General features: G+C 42.0%; 1 protein-coding gene across 1 annotated transcript in view; it reads left to right on the top strand.

The window, feature by feature from the left end:
* Positions 1 to 13,285: 13,285 nt before the first annotated feature.
* LOC108792649 (UDP-glucuronosyltransferase 3A1-like) overlaps positions 13,286 to 18,259 on the top strand; it is an 18,503-nt gene continuing 13,529 nt past the window's right edge. The window contains exon 1 of the mRNA XM_018563467.1: positions 13,286 to 13,391. Within this exon, the coding sequence (XP_018418969.1) occupies positions 13,295 to 13,391 (97 nt within the window). The 5' untranslated portion in view covers positions 13,286 to 13,294. The remainder of the gene's footprint in view (positions 13,392 to 18,259) is intronic.

The following is an 18,259-nucleotide window of genomic DNA, read 5'->3' on the forward strand; positions in this document are numbered from 1 at the left end:
TATTTTTTTACTTTTACAAGCCACTTATGTGATAGGTTGGAGGTGACAGGTTCTCTTTATGGAACCTGCCCTCCAACACAGGACAGATCTTCTGTGCAGTTCCTGACAGATGGCACTGTGATTACAGTGCTCCGATCTCACTGGTCACACAGAGCGGAGAATGGATGTTCTACGCTCTGCTCCCCGTTCTCCATCCTGAGCTCACTTGCTGTTGTTCTGGGTCCCCCAGAAGAGCGGGGGACCCCCAAAAAAACCACAGTCGGACAAAATCGCTGCTCATTTTATTCAAGTGGTCTGAGATCACTTGTACTAAATGAGCCCCCCTCCCCCCCCCGCCTGATCTACATTTAGCTCTGCAGCAGGGCTAAATGTAGAAAAAAAAATACCCGCTCGGAACTGCATATGCTGGGCGTCAGGCGATACGAATTCCACATCCCTGTAAGCAACGTAACAATTTATTTTTATTTTATCACAAAGGAGCATACCTTGTTAAAAGACCAACTACCGTAAACTATTAGTTCAGATCCCCTAAATAATAAAAAAGGTGTGCAGTGTCTTACAGATCTATAAAAAGCAGTCACAGCCTGAGCTTGTGCTATGCCTGCGTGCTGTGGAGAAGGACTCTTGCTCTTTATATAAAAGCAAAGGTCTCTCTGCAGAGGCCCAATGCATGTAATGCTGTGTCAGAGCTCTCCAATCAGTAGGGATGCGTGTGTGTATGCATCATATCACACCAAGGGCATTTTCTTTATTGTGATATATTTAAACTACTGTAGGACGTTAATAAGGGTTTTGTTTTATTTTGTGTTTTTCGTTTGTTGTAAATTCATCTGAAGAAATGTATTGTACTGTTTATATAATATACTATCATTTAGTCTTGTGTTTCAATTTTCACATGTTGGAAGTGGTTTTACAGTGCTCATCAAACCGGGCAGCAAATTGTGTTGCCATGTATTATCACCTGGGTGGTGCCCCCTTGTGCTGGAATTTAGCTGTAAAGTGACCCTGTTGGTTCCCTGTAATAATCTGAACAATAATCTCCTACAGTAGATGGCTTTAAATATTCACCTCTTTTTTGGTGGGCGGCAAGTCCGAACACCTCTGTGTCCTAGCACTGACCCCTCAAAGTCTTCAACATCAACAACCCAGATTATCGAACGCCGGCTTCCCCTGCCGATTTGTCATGGCTGCTTCCTCCAACCACCATGGTGCAGTAATATAGGGAATGGGGAAGGAACCACAGCAAGTGCCCATGTATTCATCCACCTGAAACTTTCCTGAAGATTTGACCCAACAATAGGATCAGTGAGATTTGTCTGCGCAGAACACAGAAGACTTTGAAACTCTCCCAGCAGTTCCAAACGGTGGCTGTGCTGTTGTCTTTGGGATCTATCCGGATCGTGAATTAGACCCTTGTCAGTCATTTAAACAATAACTTCAGGAAAGAAAAGTTATCCTACAAAGTGGAATTAACTTCCACTGCACTTATCTCCCCTACTGCAATGTGACATTGACAATCCCTTCCTCTAGTCTTCTTCTGGGTTCTGCAACTTTGTCCAACTTGACAGGTTGACCCAGGATGAAGTAACTCCATGAACATGCTCATGGGAATAAAGTCATCCCAGTTACAAAGCATTCCGTAATTGGCACGCACATATCTCAGGTCCCTAGAGGGCAGTCGGTTGTGCATTAGATCAAACAGATGCACTGCGCTAATCAATAATCATAATGCGTGAATAATAAAGTGCTAGTATCAAATAAATCTCATATAACCAATATAGTTCATAAATACTCATAAATAATAAAACGTCTCTCTCCTTGTAATATCTCCAGTAGAGATTATGTGCAAACTGATTATTCTAAAGTCCACCATTAATTGATGCCAAGGAGGAGGAAGTTCTTACTGCGAGTGGAGAAGCAAACGCTCACAGTGATTGCGATCTGGGATTGTTATGCCTCTTTATCACTGATGGTTATTTACATCTTGGCACTTTGCCACTTTTTTGGCCTCAATTAATGGTGGACTTTAGAATAATCAATTTGCACATAATCTCTCCTGGAGATATTACAATGAGAGACACGTTTTATTATTTGAGTATTTATTAATTATATTGGTTATATGCTTGTGATGTGATGATGATTATTTTGATATCCTAGCATTTTATTATTCACACATTATGATTATTGATTAGCTCGGTGCATCTGTTTGATCTAATTAGTTTATATTATTAGCACGGCAGCTTTTCATCTTTTATATTTGATATTTAAAACATTGAGACACCTTCCATAGCGCAGAATTTCTTTATATTCTTCAGTCGGCTGTGAAGCCTAGTTCTAAAAGTATAACACAAGGCATATGTTCTCCTTGTAATATATTGTGCCTTCATATTGTGCAAAAGGCATTTTCTATTTTATTATGTTTCTTTAATTCCCATCGGACAAGAATGAAAAGTTTTATTTTAAAACCAAGCAATTCTTTTTTTGCAAGTTCCACTTTAAGCTACTTTTTACCATACGCAATAGTTGAATAAGGCCGGGGTAATATTTCATCAACCAGGCTGGAAGTTTTGTCCAGTTGGAGATTCTATTCTAGTAGAGATAAAGCTTTGTAGCTTGGTGCTTTTTTATGCACCTGTGCTCCTGTAGGATAAGTATATCATACTTGGGATTTATTTTTTTTTTTGTAAGCCCTTTACATGTATAAGTAACTCTATACTTCTGTGTTACCTTGCGTAGGCTTTTTTTGCCTAGCTCCCTGCTGAAGCCAAACCTTTCCAGATTGCCTAAGCGAGTTTCTTTTCCAGTATTTGTCCCTTGAGATTGTCATTTGTACCCAAAACTGCCAATTCTAATGGCCGATATCAGACTATAATTAGGGATGCAACTCTCTTTTCTTGCATTGTTCCTGAGTATAGAATGAAAAACCAAAATTATTTATTGGTTGCCAGGGCTTTGGCAGATCACAATTACTGGGCCAGGTATTCTCAAAATGTTTGCAGTAATGTTTTAATATATTTAGAAGATTGAAATATTGGAGTCAAAATAAGGAGCTCAGTTAATGTCTCTCCACTCGGGCCATAATGATGCCCAACAGACCTTTTTTGACAGTGAGGCAAAAAGCATATAAAGCGTGCAATGACTCCATGTATGGAAGGACTTTGTGCTGCATTACTTTTAAATGAATATGGACAGCTGCTTCCATCTACAATAATGCTGGAACTTTTATTCTTCTGAATGCCTCCTCCAAGCAGCAGTAATGCAGTAGAGAGTGATGTGGACGAATGCATGGGCACTGAGTCTCTACGTATACAGTCTTGGGTTAAACGTATGCATGCATAGTCGTATTTTCACACCATCTTTTTCTTCCTGTATTCAGACTGCAGTAGAGTTGAATAGAATGGGGAAGGGGGGCTGGGGGTGGGTAGGAGGGTGTGGTCCAGTCTAGTCAGTTGGAAGACATGTTGGACCAATCTGATCAGATGGAGAAAACGTTGGACCAGTCTGAGCAGATGGTAGGAACTTCAAGCAATTTCAAAGGTTCTGTGCTAACTGTGCGAGATGAGCTTAATCCACATTTGCTGCTGTGTTGAGAGCTTGATCATTCAGGTTCTGGTATTTTCTTGATGGCATGATCAGAAGCACTTGTGCATGGTAACTTTTAATTTGAAGCTACTTTGCAGTCAACGCTCAAAGTCTGATGAAACACAATGGTCAGGAATCTAAAGCTTAATTATAGACACCCGGATTTGCTGAGCCCTGGTAACAGTTTTGCCAACTTTGTGATAATACTTCTGCTACAAACCTCTAAAATTCCTAGATTGAATAAGATAAGAATAAGATAGAAAATAAAAAAGAGAATAAAAAAAAATATTTAATTTGAAAAAAAAATATGCGCACTATTGTTTGCTTTCTGATTCCCCTGGCTGCAGTAATACTTAACGCATACTGAAACGACTAAAAATAATGACTGAAAGGTCACTTTAGCGCTCTTTTAGTGCTATTGCAGCTTGATAACTCCAGTTTGCAACTGTATATAAGTCTGGTTATAAAGGAAATCCCTTTTTTTTTTCCCCCCCTTTGCAATGGCAAAGCCCACTGATGGCTTTAATTGGGGACAAGAGTAGAGCTGCAGCTAACGATTATTTTCAAAATCGATTAGTTATCCGATTATTAAGTTCGATTAATTGGATAAACAATAAAATACATTTTAAAAAAATGGCTCCAGTGATGGACTACTAGTTTGTATTGAGGTTGTAGTCCATCACAGGAGCAAGCTTGGAGCGGTGGAAATAAGAAAAAAAAGTGTGGTGTGCAATATAGTGAAAGTGTAAAATTATACATACAACAAATCCCACCAACAGTACATTATACAGCGCAATGCTGAATACCACTAGCTATAGAGGACTATAACAAATTTCAGCAATAGTACATTATAGCTGGCGGTATTTGGCATTGCGCTGTATAATGTACTGTTGGTGGGTTTTGTAATCCTCTATAGCTAGTGGTATTCAGCATTGCGCTGTATAATGTACTGTTGGTGGGATTTGTTGTACTCCTCTATAGCTAGTGGTATTCCGCATTGCACTGTATAATGTATTATTGCTGGGATTTGTAGTCCTCTATAGCTAGTGGTATTCCGCATTGCACTGTATAATGTATTATTGCTGGGATTTGTAGTCCTCTATACAGTGCAGTGCAGAATATCACCAACTATAGAGGAGTACAACAAATCCCAGCAATACATTATACATACAGTGTATAATGTATTGCTGGGATTTGTATATCAACCATAAACATACATATGGGCCCTATAAAGACTTTTTGTATGTCATGGGTACACTATGCCAGAGTACAGGTAAAACCAAAAAGAAAAGACATTATAGAGAGATTGTAACTTGTGTAGAATGTTCTTGAACATATGCACAGTAAGGAATGTTCATGGGTTAAGCTCAAAAACAGAAACAAATAAGATTAAATTGCTTGAGTATTTCGTCCACAAGAATATAATTTTCTTTTATAATGTTTTCACAGAGCACATTGTATATAAATTCTGTACATAATTCTCATGTCCTTTTCCTATCGCTTGTCAAGTATTGTAATTTGCCAATGAAATGGTTTGTAAATCTTCTGTTTTTATTCTGTTCTGTGTATTATTTTCATATTTATAGACTGATTTTGCACTTAGATTGCTGGAATGTAATCACATCCCACATATTCGATCCCATTATCCCCAAGAACAATTTGGTTATATCTCATGCTGGTGACCGGAATAACCCCTTATCCTGTATTCTATAGTCCAAAGATCTGCCTATGTAGGTGTCAACCATATTTATCTCTCTGCTGCAAGATCTAAATGATGTAAAATAAATACAAATGAACACAAATGGTGAAGTCTCTCTTGTAATGGCCTCAGTGAGTAAGCAGAGTAGAGAGCTCAAGTGCCCATTCACATTTTTAGAGTCCTCGAGATGTCCTAGAAGCCAGTGAGTGATTCTGTCTAACAGCAGCTAACCAGAACTAGAAGTTTCCAATTACATCCTGTAAGACTGGACTTCGCACCTGCATGGCGTAATGTGTGGTGAACAGTGCAGCTTTACCTGCCATTACCTTTAACGTGCAGCATTCTGCGGTGCTTTTTGTTTAGAATGGCACCCCAATGCACAACTAATGTAGGTGCCAAAGCACCAGTGCTGCAACAAACTACAAAGCTCATGTCCTGTGTTGTGGTGCATTGCTATAAAAAAAATAATTCTGCTCTAGTTTTTCATCCATTGCCATTCGTTTACTGCCCATTTACAGAGCATGTTAACAAGCACATTGGAAACACTGCAGTAGACGGGAAAGATCTGAAGTTGTGATAAACCAGGCGACTGAATGTACTGGCATTCATTTTTTAAAATGCGTTACATCAGTTTTAAGGACACAGCTGAGTACTGTCTATGGTACTGCATTAACGGTTACATTTTCAGGACGAGCTTTTAGGGTGTTCCCCTTTCATCTATGGTCTAAGCAGTGTGGATACACAAAGGTTTAAGCAGTATAATCACAGGAAGGGGGTACACGCTAAAAGCTTGTCCTGAAAATTTGAGAGGTGCATTTATGAAACATTCACAGAGAGAACAGCTCTGCAAACATCTAAGTTTTAGATTCACAGCACATTATGGCCACAAGATGGAACATAGGGAATTCCTTTGCTCAATGGCTCCATCTAATGGCCAAAACACAGTTGCTATTAGTGCAAAAAAAAAGTATCATGGGCAGTACTCAACTGTGCTATTGCAAACTTCACTCTTTAAAGGAGAACTATGGGGTCAGGGCTTTTCCCCATAGTTCTCCTAAGGGGAACGGGAGGACACAAACTAGCGTCCTCCCGTCACCCAAAGCTCAGTATAACGCGAGCTACAGCTTGCGGTATACTGAGACGGTGCAGCCGGGACGGATCCCGACATTACGGTCGAGATCCACTCAGCTGCGTGAGTGACAGCTGGCTCTGCCTATCTAGAGTCAGAGCCAGTTGTACCCGCCCCCTCCCCCGTCCGTTCCGACAGTCCTTGCTGGAGGATTGGACGGGAGGGGGGGGGATCCCTGCAGGGAGCCATGAGTGACAGTCACGGCTCTCTGCAGGGACAGGATCAAGAAGTGAGCGAGCGACGGTATGTGTTCGCTCACTTCCCGATCTACTGAGTGAACGCGTGACAGTCTCATTGTCACAGGTCGGCTAGAACTATGAGGCTGAGTGAAAATCACTCGCCTCATAGTTCTCCTTTGAGGGCCTCTAATTTGATGTACCATCCCTGTAAGGTCACTACTCATTGGCCAGTCTTTCAGTCATTCATCTTGCATTTGAGATCATTGTGAGTCTCTTCTGCGATCATTCAGAATTTTTCAAAATTAATTAAACCTTTTTAAACTGCATCAACCTGTTTCAAGATGCTTTTGCATCCTCACTGAGTTGAATAGAGCGAAAATGCTAATGTGCACAATGCCGGTGTACACAGGCCCTTTAATATTTAATGCACCACCTATGTGTGGTCACCGAACATTGGCCAGAATGATGACCCGCAATGACTGTGTACGTGATAGAGTTGATTTACTAATGGCAAATAAGCTGTACACTTTGGAAGGGAAGTTTCCATTAGCTTGGTGAATGCGGTGAAATTTCACTTGGCAAAGAATACCCAGTCATGTGCAAGAAAAATAAAATAACTTTTTAGAAATCTTGCTTCTGATACAAAACACGATTCCAGTGGCTGCTGACTGTAATAACCTTTTCCTGATGAGTGTTCATGAATGAGGTGTGGGTGCCAGTTACAGCCAGAAGTGGTTCTAATTCTTATGTGTTCTTCTGTTAAATAGGACGTTGGGCCTTTTGTTGGTTGTATATATTTTTAAAGTAGATTTACAAAAATGTATATTGAATATCAAAGTTTGTTCACCGCTGTGGCCAAATAAAAAGATTGCACATCACTTCACTCGGGTCCTCTCTGGAGACACAGGGGACAAGATATTGTTTGTACAGTCTTGCTCTGTGATGTACGTACCACCATTTCTTAGATGATGACCTGTAGATTTTTCTTTGCCTTAATAATTATACTGAGCTGAAGAATGTTGGGTTTATTTATTGATTTTTTTTTTCTTTTAATTGTTAAGTTATTTTAGTAGTGTGTTTTAGTATAATTTCTTTGTTTAAAGTTCCTGTTTGTCATGTAAAACAATCTGCATGAAATAAAATACTGTAAATACTTTTACACTTTTTGTTTGTTTTTGTCTAAATTTATCTTTCACTGATCTGACTATAGGTACCCAGAGATCACGGGCATAACTACCTCTGATGACCTCTCTCTGAGCTGTAACTACAGATCACGGGGGCCTCATAGCAAAAATCAAAGAAAAGCCCAATTCAAAACCCAAACACTGGGAAAAGCCCAAAAATCTGATCCCAGCGGCTTCTACACATCGCCACCTGTCATTTTTATTTAATACCAGTAGCATTGTGGTCACGCGACAACAACTTTCAATATTGCTCACATATCCTGATAATTGGTAACTGTTTTCTACTGGAGTGTGCACAGGCATTGTCATAAGTCCACCACCTGATGACCAGAGTGCTTCTGCATGACACACTTCCTCATCAAAAGACACTGGGCGTCATATACTGTGTCAACAGCCCCTGAAAAGGGGAGACATGGACACTGAAATAAAGATCAAGTTGTATAGAGAGACATATGGGGACTGCCATTGCTCGTTTCCTTCTGCTATGTTCATTGTCTATGGCTCCAGTATGCAGCAGTCAAAGAGTGAGGCTAGGTTCAGACCTGAGCGATACCCGGGACGTGCGATCGTGTGCTAGTGCACACAGCGGTTGCTGCGCGTGCCCCATTGATTTTCATTACATACATGCGGCAATCGCTAAAAAAAAAAGGTACAAGTACCTTTTTTTGTGACGCACAACGCACAGCTTTTTTTTTTTAGCTATGATGGTGTTCAATTGCACAGGGGGAATTGCAGCGAGAAAACCGCACGATCTTCCCGGTGAGACTGGGGTGCCATTAGAAAATAATGGCACCGCCAGCGCGATCGGCTGTGTTGAGCGATTCTGTGACCGCCCGGCAATCCGCGCGGTTTTGTGCACAATTGCCGCACGGTCGCAGATCACCCAGGTGTGAACCTAGCCTGAAGTAACTCCTTATCTACATCCTTGTTGCAGGATAGTGAAAATATTGAAGCCATTGGATCAGTATAGCAGCGAAGCAGATAGCACTGTCGCAAACAATTAGACGTTAGTAATGGAAGCCTCCAAATCTTACCCATCTTGGTTTTATGGGATATCGGGAAGAATTGTTTTTTCCGCTGTTGGAGCAAATTGAACCATGCATTATAGTTTGTTTTTTTTGTTGCCTTCCTCTGGATCAACTGTGGGCATAGGGTTCCCTTTATGGACATTGGTTTTTTGTTTTATCTATATAGTTTGAGCTCAATGGGCTTGTGTTTTTTTTTAAAAACCTGACTAAATATGTAACTATGTATGTAACATCTGAGCTGTGAAAACCACAGACTAATACAACCTGAGGTTTAGACTCTGTCAAGGAGCACCTGAATTGAATTGAACTGAATATGATCCCATTTGGTATGTTGAACTCTTAGTTACAATAAACCAGAGGTGGGTAGATTGACGCAAAGTTGGACTACATGCATTAGTTTATCTTAGGTGGAAATAACTGAATAAATAAGTGGCATGCTGATAACACTATATGCATGAAAGTCATTGAACAGTAGCTGTTATATATGAAATGAGTGAAATCAACATATATATTGATGCATTCTACAATATGAGGAGCATTAATATTTGTGGCTGCTTGATTCTGCTTAATTCCATGCAAGATCAATTCTGAGAATTCACTCCAAACAGTAGTGCATTAAAGGAGAACTATGAGGTGAGTGTTTTTCACTCACCTCATAGTTCTAGCTAGGGCTGCAACAACTAATCGACATAATCGATTATAATCGATTTATTGAAAAAGTTGTCAACTTTTTCAATAATCGATTAATCGGCTTCTGATTGGTTGGCCCTGTTCGGCTCCACACACGCTGTGCGCCCCACCTCCTCCCCACCTCACAAAGTGGTGTGCTAAACTGCACACTTGGCTTTTCCAACCTGCAGCACCCTGCTGCATGGGACTCCACTCTGACTCCCGGGCGGAGCTTTCCTGTCTCCCAGGTGGAGCTTTCCTGTCTCCCAGGTGGAGCCCTGAACCCTTCCCAACACCGTTATTTTAAAGGCTGTGCACACCTCTGCCATCAGCATGCGCTGGACATTCAAAATCTGGACACAGGAATGGAGAATACACAGTGGCATTGCCACGCACTGCCACACAATCTATAAAACACATTCATCCATCTCATGCATTGAGATTTAGAGATTGGCTTTGATGATGTAGCAGGCCGTCTTAAACTTTCTCCACTCGTGACCCCTTTTTGGCCGAGGAAATTTTTAGGGGACCCCAGCATCGGACGGTGTCTCCCCTCTTTCCCTCAACGTCGGTGTTCCCCCCCTCCCCTAGCATCAGTCGGTGTCTCTCTCCTCCTCTCCCCCCCCCGCCGTGGACGGACAGTCAGTGTGTCATTACCACCTACTACTAAGCCCCCTCTCCCTCCTTATCTTTAACTCCAGCAGCTGTGCTCCACTTCTGCTGGGTTAAAGAAAGCTCTGTCAATGTAAAAAAAACAAAAACCTTCCTGCATGCACGTGCTCAGGAAGGTACCAAGTGCACAGAGGTGGGGGGTATGCGACCTTAAGAACTACACTACACTGCACATTAAACGAAAAGAAAAAAAAAATCTTGCTTGGAGCCCAGGCCGCCTGGGCCCCTCACACAAGTACCGGCTGTACCCCCCTGATGGCGGTCCTGGCCGGGGACTCAGATCGCGACCCCCCTGTTCACTTGTGGGACCCCCATATGGGGTCGCGACCCACACTTTAAGAAGCACTGATGTAGATAATGTATTTGGAGGTTACTGCCAGTCCTCACGTATCACTTCCCCCTCCCGTTAGATTGTAAGCCCTCAGGGACAGGGCCCTCCTCACCATATTGTCTTGAATTGTATTGTAATGTCTTCCTTATATTGTAAAGCGCTCCACAAACTGTTGGCGCTATATACATCCTGTGTAATAATAATAATAATAATTAATATAAAGTTAGATCAAATATTAAACATGTAAATTTCATTTAATTCCGAATGGATATTTGTTTTAATTTGGTTAAATCCGGACATTCGGATCCATCTGAATCTCCGAATCTGAACGTGTCCTTATGCGAATGGATCCAAATTTCATTCCAAATTAAACTAAATTGGACATGTGACTGTTCTCTGCCCAATCAGTTTTTTTTTTGGCTGTTGGGGATTTCATTACAGGCAAGGTCATGTGACTTCGTTCTGAAACAAAAATTCGGACGGGTCCGAAATCTAAATAACGAACCAAATCGAATTTCGGGTCAGCAAAACTGGTCCCAAAAAAATGAGTCTAGAGGCTTCCTGTTCATTCATAACAGGGGCTGCAGAAAAAGAGGTTAGGGACTCAATCTATTTTTTTTATTTTTAAAAGGAAATATCATTCCCGAGGATATATCTGTTTAGACCCCTGATATTTCCCCAGAGCCCCCAGTCAGTAAAGTTAAAAAAAAAACACATACAAATAAAACTATTTTAAATGATTTAAAAAGGTTGGAAACTTTTTTGAAATTTTGGTTTCGGTTTTTGGTCTAAAAATGTAATTTTCATATTGTTCAAGTAAAGTTGCATCCACAGCACTGTCATGTACATTGCACACTTGCTTTGTATACATAATGAGGCAATCAGGGCTTCTTCGAGAATAATCATTCATGTATGTGAATGTGACAGCAGCAGGCAGTGTGCGTGACAGCAGAGACACTCCTACCAGGTAAGGTTGCTCAGGACATGCTATGTGTTCCTGCTATGCAGGTAATGCAGGTCTGTCACGCATATCTTACTTATCATTACCTGAAATTTCAGACTTCGAGGAAACAGCATGTGAGGCAACATGTGACTTATCCCCAACCTCTGCTTGCTGGATCTCTGCAGGTTTTTACAGATAAAAGATATCTCATTGGGATTATAGCAGATAATGGCAAACAATGCCGCTGCCTGCACAGTATTTTACAAGTCTGGTCGGGAAGGTGGGGATTGCTGCTAGCTTTGTAGATAGGATAGGTCCTGTTCGCACTAGTGCAATTTGTTTTGCATCAGCCATCGCGCTGCAATGCACGACAAAGGAAATCACATTAATCTCAATGGTGCCCGTTCATATCAATGCAACTTGGTGCAGTGCAATTTCTGAAAAGGTGCTGGGGCTTCTTTTAGTGCTACACAGTGCATTTTTGGCCACATAGACTTCAAAGTGCATTTTGGTGATGCCACCTAATGATATCAGGTCTGCTATTGGTCAGATTAAAAAAAATGCCTGAAAAAGCATAACAAATGCACATAAACGCTCTACAAGAATGTAGACGCCCCTGACTTAAGAGTCTAGCTGTAAAAAAAATTACATAGCTTTTCAGCATGCACATTCGTTTTTTGTGAATGAACCTGCTGTTGTGAGAGAAAATGTAATGTTCTTAGGTTATTTTCTATTTTGTTCAAATATTATGGACAGTAGTAAAAATAGGACAGACCATAGAACACAGATGTGACTCCTGTGATGGCAATGAACCTATTTTTATTACTGTCCATAATATTAGAGGAACATTTGACCAGAAGAGCACTATTTTTTCAGGCACTGCAAGCACTATTTTTTCAGATTGCACCGGCCCGGAACGCAGGCGTTGTTTTGCCACACGTTCTGGTATGGGCGATCTCACTCACGCTGTTCTGTCAAACTTTGTGACTGCGTTAGAATGTGTGACCGGTGACGTGGTCACACATTTTAACCTAATCCTGCCCAGTTTTTCAGCGGTGGAATGTGTGACTGGCAAAAGGTGAAGAATTCCAACACTTTCTCAGCTGTTCCAGGGCAGATCGGCATCGTGTATTATATGTGCAGGAGAACCGTTCTGCCCTGGAACAGCTGATCGGTCCTGAAATGTCACTTCTATCCGACTTTGTGACCGCGATCTCACATTCCACAAAGTCGGATAAAAGTGACATTTCAGGACCGATCAGCTGTTCCAGGACAGATGGTTCTCCTGCACATACCATATGCGATGCCGATCTGCCCCGGAACAGCTGAGAAAGCGTTGGAATTCTTCACCTTTTGCCGGTCACACATTCCACCGCTGAAAAATTGGGCGTGATTACATTAAAATACGTGACCGTTGGCCGTGGCTGTGGTGCTATTGAGTTCAATGCACTGCCACGCCCCCTCCCACCCCTGAACGCAGGAAGCCAGCTGGGATATGATACAGTGCGTTCCAGCAGCTGACCGCTCTGGAACGCACACTGCTCTATGTCTTTATATGTATATATATATATAATGTTATTATTACAATTGGAAAAATTGTACAGTCATTATTACAATTCGTTTTTAAGTTGTTGAACATGCGTGACAAGGATTTGCTTTCTCAGCAAAATCAGACTTTGCACTGTGAGAATAGTTATTCTTTGTGTATTTTTCCAATAACTCATTTCGTTTTGGCTCAGTTGAACTGTTGGACCTATTCATGAATGGAGTCATGCCAGGAGAGGCGTGGCTATTACATGGCCCCTCCCAGTCTCATTGTGGTCAATGATCCCTGTACACACACTGTAGAATTACTCTGTTCCCTCTGATTTCACTACAATGGCTGCATGGAAGAAGCAGAATGTTTTCCTTCTGGTCTTTGTGTTGCAGTTCCTCTCTATTCATGGAGCCAAAATCCTGACAATCTGCTTCATTGGTGAGTCCTTCCACCTAGATTCGATAGAGAGAGAGAGATTCGATAGAGAGAGAGAGAGAGAGAGAGAGAGAGAGAGTACTTTCTGTGTAATATATTCTTCATGTTCAGATAACTTTACATTCCTGAGTAAGGAGACTACAACAAATTCCATTCCTGTCTTCCCTACACTTTTCATTACAGCATTGTGTGTTATGTACTGTGAGTGATTTCTAGGTAATTAGTCATTCAGTAAAGAAGCAATCTGCTATTTTTAAGTAATTTGCATTCCTGAAAAGATCAAGCATTCATTATTATATTGGAACGCTCACTATAAGAATAAGGAAATAGACAAATAAATACTTTTCACTCCGCATAAGCGGGGTCCATCTTTCTATTCTCAGATATTTTGGAGGTATGTGTCTGCAATACATTTATAGACCTTTCATACATGATCAACACAGACTTATATTCCCATGCCTAGATTTCCCTCACGATACATACTAGGACACAAAATATGTAGGACCACTATCTAATGTACTGGTTCTCAACCTGTGTAACCTCAGGACCCACATTTGTCCTCGGTCATTCAGTCATGACCCAAGTTGCACTGCAATGGAACGCACAGCATTAGGAAGCCGCTCGTTCCGGTGCAGGTGTATGAACTGCAGGTGGGAGGGGCATTTGGGGTACCATTCAAATCAATGGCAATGCAAAACTCCACCCACAACAGAATGCACGGTAGCTGCGATTGCGTGGTACAGTGCGTTAACCGCACGATACTATGCGATTAATGCACTGTACTAGTGTGAACGGGTCCTTAAAAACACTGACACACATACACAATCCAAACATTTTTTTATTTCATTATTTTTTTATTAAGGTCCACCCAGTCTTCCTACCTTACGAGTCTAGCCCCTATATAATATACATATATGTGCTATCACAGCGATTCTTGTTCCTAACTGTAAGGAGTTAATTTGTCACTGTGTGTGATCTGAAGCAGAGATTTGTGGGGATTGCAGTGCAGAGCTGACACTGGGGATTGTTAATAGAGCTTTTGTGAACTACGACTCCCAGAATGCTGTGCAAGAGGAAGGAGGAAGGGCTATGGATTGCAGTGACTGAGCGTGCCCAGTCTGACTGGGGGATCTGGAGGAGACAGGCCTGTGTGTGAGGCACTGTGTGAATTAGGACTGCAGGCAACAGAACTGAGTGATTCCCACTGACAGTTTGGGACACACAGAATCGGTACAGCCGCATCCTGAAAGACTGATGTTCATCTGCTAAACCGGAGAGACTGTGTTTGAGCACCCGAACTGAGGCCTAGTCGCGTGGCTGAACCGGCCACCGGAGTAATCCAGCCTGCCCAGCTGAGTGAGTGGAGCCGACGGAGCTGACTGAGATCATTGCCAGGTACCCTAGATGACCCTAGACGGCCCTTAGACGATCCGAGATGTCGTGCCACAGGCCTTAGAAGACTACATGCATTCACAGACATCGGTCTGAGGAAAGAGGGACATTCACCTTCCACAGACAATCATCCTCCTTTTCCCAAAGGGACACTGGAAGTGGTGAGAGGCCTTTGGCCATTGCAACAACTGTACTTTCTACATCTGCTATACAGCAAGGGCCCCAACGTTGGCTAGCCTAGGACAGTACTACTGGCCAGTAGTTTAGAGTGGACTAGATACTGTTAAGTAGAGATATTACTGTTGATTATATTCAATTTAAGTGTATTATCTGAGACAATCTGACATTGCTGGTTTTTCGTGCATGCAATATATATATATAGCTGCAGCTACTGAGTTGTAGATTGCCTTAGCCTGCTGCCTTATATCCCTTTGTGTGATTGTTGGGTATACTATTGCCATAGTTGCTTTGTATGTTGTGCTTTTATTAAATCTGCTATAAAACTGTTCAAAGGTGTGTTGGTGTGCTGTGGATCCAAGATTTGGGTGGTACATTGGTGCAGGGGGATAGAAATATCCGGTTATTCAGCGGCTCCTTAGGGGGTGAGCGCTACACGAGAACTGGAGTGGATCCTCAGCCTGTGGCCCAGTGTGGGCTGCTGTGCTGTGACAGAGCTCCATACATATGTCCATTGCTTGTGCAGCTCCCTTGCGTGCCCTGTAGAGGTGCCTGAAGCCAGAATGTGATGTCACCATGGCATCATAGGACACGGGAGGGAGCTGTAAGGAATGCATGTATAGATGGAACTCCCTCACGGCCATAGCTCCATCTCATCCCACCTCAGGCTGACACTTGGCGCTGGACAGCATATTTTGAATGGCTGCTTGGCAGGAGAACTGACAGTGCTGCGCTAGGGGGAGGCAGAGGAGCCACTGAACACTGGGTCACGACCCACCAGTTGAGAACCAGGGAACCTTCAATCATCTCAGGATGGAATCACCAACGCAACTTCTTTTTGTTAATATACAAGAACACACCAAATGTCAGCTACTGGGCATGCTGTTTATATTTGCCTTTGCATACATATTACATATTTCCTATTACTGTAACCATGTCATCTTTGTATGCGAAAAAACTCAATGAAAATGAAAAAAAAAAAGGAAATAAGAAAAAAAATCGAACCACCTCGAGGATCTGTATGTTGCTCAAGTAAGGCAGCATCCACAACTACTGTATACATCTGCATTTCCTTCATTTATAAAGAATCTGAGCCATTCACTGTCTCTCTATGAAGAATAATTCACTGGATGGCAGCAGCAGGCAATGTGCGTGAGAGCAGAGACACTCCCACCTGGTTAGGTTGCTCACGTAGATATGTGCTTCTACAATGCAGAGAATATGGAGATTATTCCACACATCTTTATAGAGCTCATTACCTGGAATGTCAGAGACTGAGGCAGCATGTGTGGCAGATGTTGCAGAAGAGTTGTCACTCAATGACAACTGTCTGCTGTGTACATTCCTCACATTACACTTTTAGTATTAAAATAATATTAAACTCTCAAACTCTTTTTCGATAATAAATTCAGATCACACAAATATACATTTCCCAGCAAAGTACTTCTTTACAGTTTTGCCTAAGCAATTACAGTCATCCTGATTCTGAACAGCTCCAACTCTCTTAGTTCTGCTTCCCTGAACTTCCTGTCCACTACAAGCTCACAAGGAACAGAGCAGTCTCCAGTGGTTGACCGTTTACTAGCTTGGAGAAGGGAAGGGGGGAGAAGTGAACTTGCATTGCTGTGCCTAAGTTTGTGGAGATGCACAGCTTACTAGCACACACAAAGATGGCTCCATAGGACCCTGTAAGGGAAAGGAGCTACCCCAATACAGAATATCAGGACCAGTGCTCAGGGGGCCAGTTGGTTCTGCAGGAAACTAAAACTTTTAAACAACAAGGAGCAGCACCCATTGTAAGTGATGTCATCAGCATTTGAAATAATTTAAAAATCTTTGGTCTTTAAAGGGATATTAAAGTTTTTTTTACAACTAGGCGGCCCACCTTTCTATATATCTTCTGTTCTTTCTCTTTAAAAGTGCTCTGTTCCTCATTTCCTCATCCCTGCAGCGCTCATCCCCCCCGTCCCATGCACGGGTGCCGCCATCAGCTAAGCAGTTGCTGTGGAGGCACCCGTGCATGCTCTGGCCCGCAGTAGCTGTGTGCGGTGACATCGGTGACACAGGTAAGTGGGGGAAATACAAAAAGGTAATGGTCGTTTTTCATCCTAATGCAGAGAATAAATTAAGATAAAGAACGACCAGCCTTTAATACTACTTTAATATCACTTTAATTCATTCTTTTACATCATACAACACTCACATACACATTTGAAAGCTGAGCTCCAGCCACAGAAACTTTCATTTAACCCCTTCGTGACGGGAGACGTACAGTGTACGTCTTGTCACTTTGTGCCTATATGACTGGCCACGTACACTGTACGTGACGAGTTATATCAGGCTTTACATGCTGTATTCCTCAATAGCTGCAAATTACATAAATCCACTTTGTGCGAAACAAAAGCATTTTCACGCCCAGATATCACCTTGTAAATGTAGCCGTGACATCATCACTGTGCTGTACATAGCCTGTGCAGGGAGCAGAGCTGTGGGAGGGACCCAGCAGGCCCCACCCACTACAGTCTGCCTGTAAAAAAAACTACAGGATGGGGCGGAGAGAAGACCAGTCACCCTGCACAAGGAGATAGTGAGCAGCAGTAACCGATCTTTATTACAGGAAGCTCCTGCACAGAGGCAAAGTCTCACATTGGATTACTGCAGATATGAAAGAAATATACAAAGCTCACCAAGGTACAAGAATACATATGACTTTTGTATTTAGACGATATTTTCTTGTTCCAGAGTTCAGCTGTCTCTCACTGTAAAGATGCAGTGACAAATACAGGAAGAAATCCTATTAGGTTATCACCTAAAAGATCAGAACAAGCCTTACCCACTGGATAGCATTAGGGCCTGGTAGAAGGTCAAAGTCTACATTCATCCCATGAGATAATGATTTTTAGGAAAATTGAGTACATTTTGAAAGTTGAACTCTGGACTTTTTAAGTTTTAAATAGTGTAGGGACAATTTGATGTTTGTGGTGTATCACTGTACTGAGTCCCCCGACTTATTGTGTTGTCACTGGAAAAAGAAGTCAAGTAGGGTGACATAAGTAGTAGTACATACTCAGGGCTGGATTTACTCTCCCTGCCGCCCCAAGGCCAGGTTCTGCGATGCGCGCCCGCCGACCCCCCCACCCCCTCTTCCCATCAATGGAGAATGGCAACAAGATGGCAAGGCGGCGGGGTTAGTGTACATTTTTTTTTAATGTTTCTTTATTTTTCTTTTACTTTTTTATCACTTTTTTTTAATTATTTCTTCTTATTTTTAAAATTTTTATTTAATTATTGTTTAATGAATT

The sequence above is a fragment of the Nanorana parkeri genome, unplaced genomic scaffold (genome assembly GCF_000935625.1).
Source record: "Nanorana parkeri isolate BGI_ZX_2015 unplaced genomic scaffold, ASM93562v1 scaffold666, whole genome shotgun sequence".
In the NCBI taxonomy this organism is placed as follows: domain Eukaryota; kingdom Metazoa; phylum Chordata; class Amphibia; order Anura; family Dicroglossidae; genus Nanorana; species Nanorana parkeri.